Source organism: Parus major, chromosome 6, assembly GCF_001522545.3.
Source record: "Parus major isolate Abel chromosome 6, Parus_major1.1, whole genome shotgun sequence".
Taxonomy (NCBI): Eukaryota; Metazoa; Chordata; class Aves; order Passeriformes; family Paridae; genus Parus; species Parus major.
Genome location: NC_031775.1, coordinates 14,582,764 through 14,597,579, shown reverse-complemented (window position 1 = coordinate 14,597,579; position 14,816 = coordinate 14,582,764). Strand labels below are relative to the sequence as shown.

The 14,816-nt window shown below is 46.8% G+C and overlaps 1 protein-coding gene across 1 annotated transcript; it reads right to left on the bottom strand.

Annotated features, from left to right (window-relative positions):
• Positions 1 to 7,370: 7,370 nt before the first annotated feature.
• On the bottom strand, positions 7,371 to 14,518 carry TMEM72 (transmembrane protein 72). Its single transcript, XM_015633254.2, has 5 exons — positions 14,032 to 14,518; positions 10,126 to 10,192; positions 9,644 to 9,715; positions 8,816 to 8,955; positions 7,371 to 8,633 (listed from the first exon to the last, which is right to left on the bottom strand). The coding sequence occupies exons 1-5, from the start codon at positions 14,099 to 14,101 to the stop codon at positions 8,173 to 8,175; spliced, it is 810 nt and encodes a 269-aa protein (XP_015488740.1). The 5' UTR covers positions 14,102 to 14,518; the 3' UTR covers positions 7,371 to 8,172.
• Between the last annotated feature and the right edge of the window lie 298 nt (positions 14,519 to 14,816).

The following is a 14,816-nucleotide window of genomic DNA, read 5'->3' as shown; positions in this document are numbered from 1 at the left end:
TTACTGATACATTTGTTTTCAGTATTTAGTCTGGTGGTGAGGGTGCTTTACACCATTATGACTTTTCTAGACATGGTGTATTTTCTTATCTGCAACAGACTTTGGCTTGCAGAGATCTGTCCAACACATGGTGTGTGTATAATCACGCTGCAGATGTTAGCTCTGTTAGCATGTGAACCCCAGAGGGTTTGCTGCCTTTGAAACATCAAATGCACAATGCATCAGCTAGCCAGCAGGCACACATGCAGTTCTGTCTGAGAAATCACAGTCAGAAATAGTATCACTGCACCTAATTGGAGACAATCTCCCTGATATTTCCCATCAAAGCAATGTGGACTTACCAAAGTGACACAAAATGAAATACCAGGCTCTTATTATGCAATGCACACTGTCTTGTTTATTAGTAATAGATAGGGTGGTCATATAAGATGAACCTGGTTTGCTCAATACAATCATAGCATGGGAAGGTGTGGTATGTCCTGGAAGAGCTGAGGAAAAGCTGGTTTGCTCCACTCATGGTGCTACAAGGACAAGCTGTTCCCACACACACCCTGGCGTGCCATGCTCACTGCCCCATGCACTGACCTCCTTCTGCACGAGGAGTGATGCACACTGTCCTGCTGCTCCTGCCACAAAACCACACAGCGATGCTGCAACAGCAGAGTATTGCACAGTGTTCCAGCCATCTCAGAATTAAAAAGCTGATGGAAAAGTTATACAGGGCAACGAATCATCATGTACCCATGTTTGCCTATGTTTGTTATATATTTGTGCTTTTTGAGTCTGCCTTCTGGTCTTTGAAGGGGAAAAAGACATTCCTAATATATGAGCAATTTCAGTTCCTAATTCAATTATATGTTGCCATACTTCTGCTCAGGGAGAAGAAAAAAGCAATCTCCATTTGCCCTCTCCTGCTTTTCATACACATCCATTTATGAATGATTCATCCAGGGCAGAGTGAGTTTATAGACTTGTAAACTCAGAGGTCTGTTAAAGTTTCTCATTACTACTTTGAGTAAATCAGATTTAAAACATGATTAAATAGATCAAATGAAATAGAAACCATAGTATAGTAAAACAGAAATTCTACTTGGCTTCAGTTCTTCTTAGCAGCTGTTCTGCACAGGTATTGAGTCATGTACACACCTACTCAGCTTCAAAAGAAAGTTTTTCATAGATGGCCAACTTTTCCTTAAAAGGATAGAACAAAGGCAAAATTCTACTACTAAAATTATCTTTCATCTTATCAACAACAGCATTAAAATCATTGTAGAACAGATTAATATTTTCAGAAATATGATTTAACTTGTAATTTCTAATTGCTGTTAAGGGAAAGCTCTGTAAAACTTGATTAACAATTGTCATTGCTGAATTTCTACTTGAAATTAGCTTTGACTGAATTCCATTCAACTTATAATTTTGACTGTGCTTGCCTGAGATGTAAATATTTTTAATAAGAAAAAACACCCATTGGAATGGCTGATCCAAATGCCAGTAATATGTGGGTTGCAGTCCTACAAAAAAGGACATTGCTCAATTTGATTTTTCTTTCACTTTTGTTTTCAATTGTTTTACAGACTTAGATGGTTGTAGGGCAGTTATTTGAATAATTACTTTTTCAATAAAGGTATTGATTAACAAAGCTCAGCTTGTGCATGGCAGTTCTGTGCAGTGCAGAGTGGCTATGTGAGCATTTCACAGGTCACACAAGGATTTTCACAGCTATAAGCAGGTGACAAGAAAGAAGAGAGTCTGTCCAGAATGGCACATAGGACATTGTTTTGGAGCAAAGCCAGCACAGTGGCTGAAATAGAATTTCCATGGCAATATAATTCCATGTGGTATTTTTTACTTTGCCTTGTATGGCATGATCTGTCATGGTACCTTGTCTAGATACAGTATTGATGAAGTAATTCATACCTGTGACACAGTTTCAGGATGAGCAGCACTGAAATTAATTGGTTTGGGGCATACTTAAACGTAGTTGTGAAATATAAAGTCAAAAATATTTTGCAATTTTGTGCCAGTTTTTCTATGGTTGAAAGTGCTATGTAAGTAGAAAACAAAAAGACATCAAATTTTGATTTAGAAGGAATCAGCTTGAATAAGGAAACGTTTCTGTCTGTGATAACTAGTTGGATGTGAAGAAAACATGAAACAATAAGCTTGATAAAATGATTATAATAGAAATTCAGTATTTTAGTACTGGATAAGAGCCAGGAAAAGTAATGACAAAAGCAGAGCTTTCTCCATTTCCAAACCAGTCAGCAAGAATTTGTTTGCAATTTCTTTCTTAGGGCACTTCCATGAGAGATGTTGACAGTAAGACTATCATATTTTTTACACTGTCACAACATGTAGTCCCAATGTGAAACACCTAACATATCTATGCTGGAGAAGACACTGAATATCCATTTCTGCAGCTGATAATTTCCTCTGAGCTTGCAGATGCTTGCATGAGAAACAGATGCTGAGGCGGAATAATCATTAATTAGAGATGAATACGATGGAGTTCACTTTCCTGCCTGGGCCTGGGTTTTTGAGGGAAAGGTGCTGCTAAAGGGTGAAATTTCCTTTTCAAGTCAAATCCCCCAAGAACTTTTCAGATCAAGCTTTCTTGCCACGCTGCTGCAAAGTTATATATGCAGAAAAGGGCTGGGGACTGTTTCCTCAAGAGGCAGAAAAGTAAAAGAAGTAATAAAGAACCCAGAGCCAGTCTCCCCACCTTGAAAGGGAGAAATGGAGTGCTACTCAAAAGTCATATCATTATACCAAATTCCCCCAGAGAATTTTACTTGAGTGTGGCTTAGAGAGTAGCTTGTGAAGAAGAGTTTCCTCCCCTCAGTTTTATGCACAATAGAATGTTTTTGTGTTCTTCTGCTTTCTCATGCTTTTGAAGGAAGTAATGCAGTCTAGCAAAAACATTACTAAGAAAAACCAAAATGCCTTTTTTTACCGAAACAAAAGTGTGGGGGTTTTTTATGTGTTTTTTTGTTTTTGTTTTTGTTTTACATACTGCATCAGCAGGCATCAGGAGCTGGAATGTGAGGTTTGCCAAAAAACCCCTGGGAAAACATAACAAATTAGCTAGGGCTGCCATATAGTCTCTCTTTTCTGGGCACATTCCCGTATCTTCTTCCTTCTTTCCTTCTAGGCACAATTTGGAAGATGTGAGCCCCCTCTGCAGTGTTGAAAGCCTCAGCAAAGCTGCAGCTGCAAGTGTGTCTCTGCAGGGAGTGTGGGGGCAGTGGGGAGCCGGGTGCCAACAGGGGCCTGGGGGCCCACAGGCAAGGTTGGGCATCTGGGTGAGTACCAAACACAGCTACTCTAACAGAGGAGTTTTGGAGAGCGAGGTACAGGAAGGAATTCTGAAATTATATCACAGTGCATGTAATTTTGTTTAGCATTACTTGATCAGGACAGTATATCCTTTTAAATAGTGCTCTGGAGGGGAAAAGTTAGGAGTGAAGAAGTGGCTGGGCAGAAGGAAGCGATGAGAGTGGAATAGGGATTAGCATTAAGATGCTGTTCACAACTTCCTCCTGAGCTGTAGGAAGTCCAGAATGTGATGAGGAGGAGCTGCCAATAAACATTACTCTTCCCCTTTACTTCCTTTTTATTTACTTTTTTTTCCCTGTCTGACATATGGATTCCCTCTTTAGTCTGTGGTCCAAAGACCTGGGTTGGTTCCTGGTGTTTTCCTAGATCCTCAGAACAAAACTCAATAAAGTCACATGCTGAGTGAATAATTGCCTAGAACTAGAATCCAAGTAGTACCTCAAACATTCTTTAGGATATAACCTATGCAGCCATTTCAGCAGTGTTATGTCAGCTGATACGTGGTGGCTGGAAGTCATATTCCTGCTTTTGCATCATGCCAAGCAGACAAGGCAGCTGACATCTCCAAGCAATCCCAGGAAAGCTTGGGATCTAGTTTTGGTTTCTGTAACTTCCCTCACAGCACAAAATGCAGGAGGCCAGCCAAAACAGAAACTGCCTTTCTGTCCCAGCACATGGGAGAATCTCCTGGCTGGGATAGGAGAAGGTGCAGGGCTGAACAGTGGTAGGGTTGCAGGTGTGTTAGCATTCAGAATTTGGAATCAAGTGGAGACAGGTCCTCTCCTGCATGTGGATATGACTCAGTCCTGAATTAGAAGCCACCAATGCCACTGATGCTGTTTGCTGATGTGAGTGTTGCAGTTACAGGCTCAAGCAGGGCATGTTTGATTTTAATTACTGACACTGCAGAAATTGAACCCTTTTCTATCCAAGTGTGCCTTATTTTCCTAACACTGCTGTTGTTTGAGTAAAACATTCATTTCCATGTTTCAAATATGGAGCTGTACCCAGAGAAACTTGGACCAGAGTCCCTGTGGGGATTTAGCAAGTTAGGAGGGTGACTATCCAAGTCTCTGGTGTGAGGTGGGAGCACTGTGGTGGGGCAGGTAGTGTGCCTGTCTCCCGGGCTCTGCAATAACTACTTATTGCAAAGTATATTGGAATATATTGGAAGAAGAGAGGAATTGTAAGTGAAGCTTGCACCAAAATCTGGTTTTCCTGCATATAAAACTTAAATGAAATACTGCTTGCGACATACCAGTTCCCTATGCTTTAATGGGGGCTGTCAAGTAGCATTATAGAGTGTTTCCACTTCACATGTTAAGCAGGAAAATTTTTCCTGATGCAGAGGAATCTTTGGTGAAAATTTTGAAGGAAACAATTTCTGCCAGGATTACCTCACAGAGTTTTACCTTACACATGTGTTTCTTTTGGATGATTCATCTCATTTCCTTTCAGTATGTGAATCCACAGGAGTTTATAGCTTTATGCACTCTAACTCAGTGGATTAATCTCAATGGACCAGCTGAGTAATGAATTTTTGCAATGCAGGCAAAAATTACATAGCAGAGTTCATGTAGTGGTGTGTGGACTTAAAATTCAGGCAGCTCATATTCAGACACAGTACACTGCAAAGTTAATAGCATCAAGTTCTCCCTCTTTTTCTTTCTCTGCAATTACCATACATATATGAGAGCTTTTCTCATACAGACCCCCCTCAACCCTCTATAGCATCTCTGGTGCTTTCAGTAGCCCCTAGGATTGCCCTCACAGCTAGATGTAGGGAGTGGAGCCAACAGAGAAGTGCACACTCGAGTGAATAATCTCTGAGGCCTCTGTAAAGTCATCTGACACCCCCTGAGTCTGAACATTTCCTCTGCACTGGGTTTTAAAGAAAGCCTGAGGCTTTGTTTCTTTAAGCAGCTGAGCTGCTCTAACAGCCTGCTGACTTTGAAAGAGGTTCTTTTATCCCCCATCCCCTTCATTTGTGGCTGGCCCTCCCTGAACTTATTTGGCTCATTACCCAAGAAGATAGCCACCTGCTTTCTTTTTCCTAATTATCGTTCTTCTGGGCTAACAGGTCTGTATGCTGACGGAGCTGAAAGGTGGCACCAGGGGTGGGAGGTGTGGTGAGGAGCAGAGGGGGGATGTACAAATGGACTCCTCAGCAGGGAGAACCCAGGAAGCAGCTCAGGTGCTGTTTGAGGTACAGCTTGTCTGCCTCTGAAGGAACAGCCACTTTCCCAGCATGGATGCAGGCTCTTGGCAGACTCCAGGATGAGTCAGCATGCACCTTTACTGAACAGGCAATTTAATACCACAGAAAAGACAAGAAGTGTTGTTTTTTTTCTCCCCAGCCTTTATTTCCTGAGCCAGCTAGCTGTTGGGCTGGAGAAGAACCAGGCCAACAGAAGGGAGAATGCCAGAAAAGCAACCAGATCCAATGCTGGCTCCATGAAGACTGAAAGAACACCTTACCTGTAGCTTCTTCCAGTCTTGGTTCTGAAGGGAAACCTACAACTAACTTTTAAAAGATAAGCCTAAAAATGGAAACCTAATTGTGCAGACTCTACCAACTACAAATGCATTTTAAGCACTTCACAGAACAATGAAATTTGCTCCTTACACACTTCAAAGTTCCAAAGGTGCTGTCACCACATTGCTTTGCCCCTTGCCAGCTGGCCCTGATGTCCCATAAGTACAAATCATGGGGCTGGCTGATCAAGTAAGGGCTGAAGAATGAAATTTGTGGCAGAGCATCTCTTCCCACCTAGGCTGCCCAAGAGCTTTGCTGAGGGCTAGAAGAGAGTCTACAGCAATACAGTCTTTCTCTTGTCAGCAGATTGTTCAATATATTGGGAGCAGTGCCTTTTGAAGTAAGTTTATTTCCCTGTGTGCAATTAATTATGAAATGTTCAAAGAAGAGCCTTGGATGATGCAGAAAGTGGGCTTTGCTAATGAAAGTGGGTCTAATTGCAGAGCAGATGTGTGGTCAAGCTGGGGAGCCAGCTCTGCCTTTTTGGGCAGAGGACGCCAGGGTGGTTATCCTGTTAGCATGACTGGTTGGGACCTTGATTGGTGCAGGTATGATTGTCACCAGCTTTAGAGGAAAATAGCTTTATTTTTTTATCTCCTAATGTAATGAATACACCAGGCTGAGAGTGAAGCTGTGATTGGATCTTAGGCCTGCTGCTATCGGTTGTGCAGTGTTAATGGGGTGCAATTTTCTGAAGATATTTTTACAGGTGCAAATCCACCCTAAAGGCACATGTGTACACGACTTTTCCCCAGCACTCCATGACAGGGTGGAAGGTTAATTTCTGTAGCCAGAAACAGGAGGTCTCTAATCCATGTATCACGCTTAGAGCAGATTGATACCAGCTACTTTTTATGTCGATGATGCAACAAAAAACTTTTTGTCTGTCTCATTTTAGGGCTGACAAGTGTGTGTAACCCTTCATAAACTGTTCCTGTCAACAGTTTCATTATGAAACACAGGCAGTCAAACATTGTGAGTCAATATCTTTCATCTTCTTCCTGATCCATATCACAAATTAGAAGTCACTTAAAAAGAGCTTATTAGAAAGTAGCACTGGCTTCTTATCTCAATTGCCTTCTGATTACACTTTGACCTACTTTCCTAAATGAACATGGTGATTGTCTCTTGAAGAGATGAGATCTTAAATAGAAGAAATAATGTATTTACAGGAAAAACACCCAGCTGATTGGCTTCTACCTTATAAATAGTCTAGCAGGTCCCAGGAACCTTCTCTAATGACCATCACTTCCCCCCAGTGCTCTGTGTGTGGGGTCTGAGCAGTTATAGCTTTTCATCCCAACAGCAGTGACAGTGTGGCTTCTTGTCCCATGTCCAAGGGAACCCAGCCACCTGAGCTCTTCCTACATGTACTCAGATGGGAGCTGAATAGGAGGAAAATGCTTGATTATGACTGAATGGTCCTTGAAAGGCAGAAATTATGCCAGGATTAAGCCAGAGTTGTTCAGGGAAAAGCTGGCATGGAAGAAACCGGTGGGACAGTATGGTAATTTTATTATTGCCTTTGCCCTCTGGGGGCCATAATTACACACATTGGAGTCACACACCGTCTGCTGTGCCAGCGTGCTGCTGAATCTCAGGACCTGGGCTGCCATATCATCCCAAAGTTCTAATTCAAGAGGGCTGTCCAAGCAGGGGACACCTGGAAGGCCTCTGCTCCTGCTTAGGTGTCTCCAAGGCCAGAGATGATTTCCCTGCTGGGCTCAGAGAGGGCCTGGGGAGGTACTAATAGGTGCTAATGCCAGGGGTATGCTTGGTCTCAGCCCAGCTCGGAAACAGGTTTTACATGTCTCAAGCTGCTGCAGCGGGTGCAGGTGCTGTGAGGGAAGCTGCGGGCTGCAGCGCCCTGCGCTGGATGCGGCCCAGCCCTGAGCTCTGCAATGTGCTCTGAGGGCCAGAGGCACACGGGGGACCCAGCAGAGGCTGCTCCGGGGCACCGAGGTCTCCCCTCCTCCCGCCTGTTGCTGCCAGAAGAGGGGCACAGCACGGCTGTGGTGTTGGGCAGGAGCACCGCAGTGGTGAGCAGTGCTCAGAGGGGTGACACACGTGTGAGGCCGTGGCAGCAGAACGCTCGCTGTGCTGGCGCTGCCCTGGCTGAAGCACCGCCTGTCGCCTGGGCCTGCCACAGCGCGTGGGGCCAGGGAGTGCAGGCAGCCCCTTGGAGAGTCACCCCGAAAGTACGGAAGGCAAAAACAGCCACCTCCTGGGGCCCTGTGGCTGCTGGAGCATCTGTTCCAAGGTGGCAGGTCTGTCCTGTCCTCATTCCTGCTGTGGGCTCAAAAGAGGCCAGCAGAGCTGAGAGGGGCGATGATGATGGGGGCATCAGGTGGGGTGAGGATGGGTGTTGTGTCCGATGTGGTCTCCTCAGCCTCACTCTCCACATCCTCCAAGCTCTCGCTGACAGAGGGGATGATCTGCACCACCTTCTCCTGAAAGTGCACTTGCTTGCGAGGGACTGGCACAGCTGCTGGCTGGACAGGAGTTTCTGGGGCTGAGCTCCTGTCCTTGCTGCCCTTCAGGATGCTCTTCATATGGCCCAGAAGCGAGCGGTGCTGCTCCCTCTGGGCTCCGTGGAAGGTGTAGGTCTGCTCAGTGTCACCAATGACGGTTGGGGCTGCCTCAGTTGCTGAAGGGTCCACGTACTGGCCTCCCTGGGGATGTGTCTCTTTGTGCCCTGGGCTCTTGCTCCTCTTGCTGAGCAGGAAGTAGGCCAGGGCAGTGAGCACCAGCATGGACCCTGGGGACAAGACTGTGTTGGCTGAGGGTTCTGGCACATGAGAAGATCCTGCCAAGCAGCGCTTGGTCTGGCTAGCCCAGTGCCAGTGGCCACCAGCCCAGCTCCCTCCACATTCCCACCTCCACCCCTTGAGAGACTGCACTCCTCTTCCATCCTCACTACTGCCCACCCAAGCTTCTCACCAGGGATGGTGACATGCCAGACGAGGACAGGATGAAGGAAGCAAGCCACTGAGAGCAGCGTGTACCCCAGGAATTTCTGGAAGCTCCCTGGGTGTCTAGCTCGCTTCCAGCAGGCCTGTGCCAGGGATTCAGGCTTGTGACTGGGGAGAGAAAGAGAGGTCCTTGTGGGATGAGGCACCAACCATATGCCAAGGAGATCTGGTCCTAACCATGGCTTGTCTAGAATGTGCAGATCCTCACTCTGGTTTGTCAGGAGATGGGTGTGTTTTACAGGGAAGGTAAGCAGAGCCTGAACATCTCCTGTTGGGAGAAGCACATTTGCCAGAGACCAGCATCTCAGCATCTCACTAATCAATTGCCTATTATTTGGAGTAAAGTGTTGCCTCAAAGCTGTGAGGATTTTTGAGTCTATGCTAGAAGACAGCAGCGGTGCTCTGCTGCTGAAAAGGGCATAAAGATTGTCTACATTTTAACTTTAACTTCTATGCTGTTGCTGCAGGAAGATGAGCCTCACCCTGGGGATCTGGCTCTTCCTTCAACCCTGGTGCCTCGTGCCTACTCGCTGTGTTAAGCAGATACTGAAGACCAGGGTTTGTTGTGCTGATGCTCAGGAAATTTAGGCACAAGCGTGGGTTAAAACACAGGTTTAAATGGCTGTGTACATGGACCCATTACCTCCCCCCGTCTGAGTGCACTTGCCTTGGCATTAGGGGCAGGACCTTTGGTCTGGCACTTGCAGCTCCCCCAGATCTGGTGATGCCTGTAAGGGGCAAGGTGCCTTTGGGAGGTCCCACCGTGGCTGGAGAGTAGTGGGCAGGGTCTACTCACGTGAAGCACATCTCCAGGAACAAACTGATAAAGAAGAAGCCTTCACAGACAGTAACTGCAACCCCTGAAAAACTGAAAGGTGGAGCTGTCAGGGGAGCAGGGCTGTATTTGATATGTTCTCCAGGTGGGCAGAAAAGACACAGAGGGCCAGAATTTACTATCCAGTTCTCACCACAGTCTGTGTGTTGGGGTCTGAACACCCTCTGCTCATCTGGTTTGTGGAGGAAAACTCACAGCCCTTCTGCCCCTGGGGAGTCAGCTTGCAGCCAGTGTCACCTCTGGCCTGCCTAAGTCTGCAGTAGCATCTCTTTTTCTAAAAGAAATAGCTGATTTTTCTGAAACCTCAATATGGAGAACTGAAATACCCAAAGCCTTGGACACTGTTCCCTGCTGCTGTTGCAGTCTAGTCTGGTGTTACATATGGTGGAGGGGTTGACCTTGTCACCCCGGCCAGCTCTGATTTCAAGGGCAAAAATACTCACAGCAGGTAGAAAGCCAGGCTTTTGAACTGTCCTCGCTGCAGAGTTTCTACACCCACACCGATCAGCACTAGAAAGAGAAAAGGAAAGATGCTGACTGCAGGGATCATTCTCACTTCCCCTGGGTTAGTTCCCAGCTCCCAGGATAGATGTCCCCATTTCCCCAGGGGCTAGCAAGGCAGCTTTGCCCATGCAGAGCAGCATGTTAGGACTGCCAGCACCAGTGATTCATGCTGACACACCAGCCCAGAAGAGTCAGAGCTGAGTGCTGCCTTTGACATACAGCCCTGAAATCCATCCCTGCTGCACCCCTGTTATGACAGCCTTGCCACTGCGTGGGCTGGGGAAAGGTGCTCTGGGAATACCAGCTGGCCTTGGACAGCTGGGGGAGGTGAGCAGCAGCGTCCTGTGACCACTCCACCCTCTGCCATAGTGCCACATCTCAGCTGCCATAGGGCCCACTGCCCCATCCTTCTCTACCAGGGTCTCCCCATGCTTGCCAGCCCCTCTGCCTTGGCCTCCCTGCTTGTCCAGGCCTGCTGCACCCAACATGTGGCTGCAAAGCAGGGGAACTGTGCCAGCTGCCTTCAAAAAGGGCTGTAGCCATAGCATCAGGATCCTTTGCTAGCCAAACAAAAAAACATATAATGGGAGCAGGCAGATTAAAAACGGAATGAACATTCTCTCAGTGCCTCAGCCAGTACAGAGCACCAGGGAGTCAGTTTTAGGGGGATTACGAGTATTAGCAAGGCTAAAATCTTTGATGGATTGGCCAATAGCTTCAGGGGACAGAAAATTTCCTTCAACATCCTTCAATTCCCTTCAAGATTATTTCTAAAATTGAGCAGAAATGTAATGCCTCACACCACCTGCAGCAAGTTGGCGAGTACATGCCAATTCATAGGGCACAAGTCTCAGTAGTGTGGGGCTGAATGAAGCCCAGGTTTCATAGCCAGAGCATTGCCTTGGGAAATCTCCTGTCTGCGCCTGATGTCTCCACCCCTCACCGAGCAGTCCCCACCCATCCACTGGTGCTCAGGAAGTTCACCACTGATCCTGTCCCACATGCACTGGCCAAGGTTTGAGGTGCAGGCTGGATCCATTTCTCTGAGCTGTGGTTTTCTCCATCTGGAGAAGGGTACCAGGCTCCCAAACAAAAACATGGATTGGTGTCTATTGAGACTGCAGTGTAGGCCAATGCCAAGGGTCAGCTTTCCCATCTGGGCAGAAAAATATCTATGTTTTCCCTGTGTTTCCTGCAGCTGCTGGTCCTGGTCAGCCAAGGGAACACATGGGGCCCATGTGTCACTCTTCTACACTGCCTTTCCAGCCCTGAGCAAAGCACAGGAAAATCAGTCTCATCAGAAGGCTGTGAAGCTGCAAGAGCTGTGCAATCCTATGTACAAAGTACTGTCTTTTACTATCTTGTGACTGAAGACCATTTTGTATAAATCTTCCCTACAAATGTGGAATTCATTCATTCTCATTCATTCATTCATCCATTCCCTGTGGATGAATGCACAATTCTACAGCTTGGCTGTTAGCTCAAGCCTCTGCTCTGGAAGGGACATTTCCTCCTTTTGCACAGCTTCTGCTTTATCCACAAAGCTCTTTGGATGAAGAATCTGCAAGAAAAGAGCTGTTTCGAGGTGTTTGTTTGGACTAGTCACTGCCTTGATTTGGATTTTGTCCAAACCATGTGGCTAAAGGCACATGATTAGGAATTAAATGGTTGAAAGCATGAGAATTAAGAAATAAGTAGGAACTCTCTCCTAGATGCAAAAATCACAGGCCTAGATTCACTGAACTAGAGATGCTGCAAACACTGCAGCAAATCACTGGGCTGTTTGACGACTCTTTGCTAACTTGCCATAAGACAAGCTAGCCATTTTCTGATACAAAGTGAGCCCTGTAGCCTCACCATTGCAGAGAGCCATTACACTTCAAGATCTTGGGGGAAGGGGAGGTTTATATTATGTGGGTAACTTGTATTTACTAGCAGCATAAGGAGCTGGCCAGGCCTTCTCAGAATCAATTAGTGAGGCTGATGCACTCTCCATTTCATAGGTTTTTTTTTCAAACAAAACCCATGGGAATTTCTTCAGCATGGTTTCCATTTCATTCAAAAGCCTCACACACCTCATCAGGCACTAAACACTGCATCAAGCTGATTTCTTACCCTATTGAAACACACAGAGGAATAAAACACAGGCACATCCTATTCTTCACAGGCCTTTTGGGAAAGTCAGGTGATACCAGGAATGCACTAGAGCTATGGAAAAGCACAGAAACTTGTAGTGCAGCTCTCTGTGCTCTGTGATGTTAATCTGACAGATAACTGCATTGCTCATTCAAAAAAAAAAAAAATTAAAGAAAGATGTGCAGATGCTGCAAAATGATGAAAAAAAAACAAACATGCAGGAGAGAAAGATGATATTCCACTAATATATTTCTACATTGTAAACTACTTTCAATTTTGTTGTTTCAGTTTTTTCTCGAAAATAAGCTCACATTTTCTCTCAGGAAGGTCTCCATGCATTTCCTTGGAGTTTTAAGTGAGAATATGACCAGTGTGAGGCTCATAGGGGCCCAAAGGGATGGGGATGAAGAAATGATCTGCATTTTCTGGTTAAAGCTGTGTCCCATCTCCCACTGTTGCAGTATCATCATGACATGCACTTATCTACTGTGAGTTTGTATAAACTCAGAGACTCAAATCTCTGCTTGTTATCAGTATCAGTCCTTTAAAGCACATTCCAGAGCCTCCATCACCCCAGCTGTGTCCTTGGGAACCTGTGCACACTTCAGCTGACCTGTGTGCTTTCTACTTTGTCCCTGGTTTGAGCAAAGTGTCTCTTCATGACTGTCTGCAGCTGATAAAGGAAATACAAAGTTAGGAGGGCCTGCTGTGACTTACTCTGCAGTGTCTGTCTCTGAAATCCCTGGGGTTCTGAAACAGGAACCACAGGAACCACTTCAAGTCACCTCTCACCAGGAACCTCTGGTTCACCCCTCCAGCTTTTAGACAAATCAGACCCTTTGATCTCTGCTTACTGATGGGGAAACTGAGGCAGAGAGTGCTGCCTGTCCTGTCTCATAATAGCTAGTCAGCAGCAGTGCCAGAGTCAACCCCTGAGCCCTCTGCTTTAGCTGATTCCCCAAGTCCCATCTGGAGGTGCTCCCTGTGAGATGGTGTTCCATCCTCCCAAGTGAGTCACTATCTGACACCAGGCTCAGAACACCTGCTTTTCATCTGAAACCAAGCACTTGGGTGTGTCTGCTCAACCTGGCAGCGGGTGAGAGGATGCAACTCACCAGGTACCAGGTGGGTGAGTTTATGGTGTTTGTACTGCAGCTATAACCTGGACTACTCTGAGCTGCTCCCTGACAGGCTGCTAGAGAGGCAGAGCAGTGCTTTTATGGTGACTGTGCCATGATGGCTGGGACAGAATCTCTCCATCCTGCCTGACACAGGACATCTCACGGTGCACACTACACTCCTCCTTCATCTTCACATCCCACAGTGTAGCCCGGCAGTTTTCCACGGCCATGAGTATTTTGCTTTTCAGTCGCATTCACATCTTGCCTATGCCTATGTCTGTTTTAAAATCATACAGTTCAGTTTTCTTGATTTGTTTTTGTTTTTTGTGTATGTTTTAGCTTGCCCTCCGAATGTTGGCTCTTCCTTTCTGATGTCTCACTGTGCCTCCCACAGCATTTGGAAACAGCCTGGCCAGGCACCCAGCACTCTCCCACCCTAGGTCCCAAAGCAGAAGTGAGCAAGTTCCCTTGCCCCCCACATAAGATAGGGCTGTGGCTGCAGCTGGCCAAAGGCAGGGAGACAGCCTGGAGGTCCCAGCACCCACTCAGTGCCTTTCAGTGCCAAAGACAGAGAGAATTTGCTCTTACCTGCTGCAGTGGAGATGCCCAGCAATCGGCAGGTATACTCCAGGGCGCTCCAAAATGCCTTGTGCTGCATGGCGAAGAGATGAAGACTGCGGTACAGCCAGACAGAAACTCCTCTTCAAAACCCTCACCTCACACGTAGCCCAGCGGCTCCCAGAAACAGGCAGAGCCTCTTGTTCCCTGGACTGAGTGACCTTCCTGAAGGAAAGGGCAGTGTGCAGGACTGGCCACCTCCACAGGGCCTCCCAGGGGAGGGTGGTCAGAGAATGAGCTGCCACCCCAGGGAACCGGTCAGTGCTGCTTCCTGCTGCTCCCGTGGGGGCTGTGGACACCCGGCCTTTTCCTGCTTGCCGCTTGCTCCTTCTCCTGGGGTGATTAATGATTGGTAAGGCAGGGGTGCAGCTCTGGGAGCATTTGTACCCCAAGTGCCTGGGTGCACGGCCTTCCCTGCTCCTGAGGTGGAGGCTCTGGAAGCCCAAGCTGATTAAATGAACGTGAAGTCATTAGTGCTGTGCAGCTCCCGGCAGGTTAACCATTTGTGAGGATGACGATGTTTGCTCTTGGCAAGAGAGCAGCACGTTTCTGGCAAGTCACGAGGGGCACCCCAGATCCACTGCCTCCTGCAGCTGAGTCCCCAGCCATGGCTGCTGCTCACCATCCAGGTTCCAACTAGTACAGCTTGAGAAGTGTCTGTGCTGATGTGCAATCACAGGAGCAAGATCAAACATATTCAGAGGGGTCCCACAGACTTGGGACAGCCATAGCAAGAGAGATGTGATTTTCTCTTT

Excerpts from the sequence above, each read along its gene's own strand:
- TMEM72 (XM_015633254.2), bottom strand. The coding sequence starts at position 14,101 with ATGCAGCACAAGGCATTTTGGAGCGCCCTGGAGTATACCTGCCGATTG. Across the intron at positions 9,716-10,125 it reads AGCCTGGCTTTCTACCTGCT|TTTTTCAGGGGTTGCAGTTA; the intron begins GTGAGTATTTTT and ends TCCACCTTTCAG. Across the intron at positions 8,634-8,815 it reads CTGGCATGTCACCATCCCTG|GGTCCATGCTGGTGCTCACT; the intron begins GTGAGAAGCTTG and ends TCTTGTCCCCAG.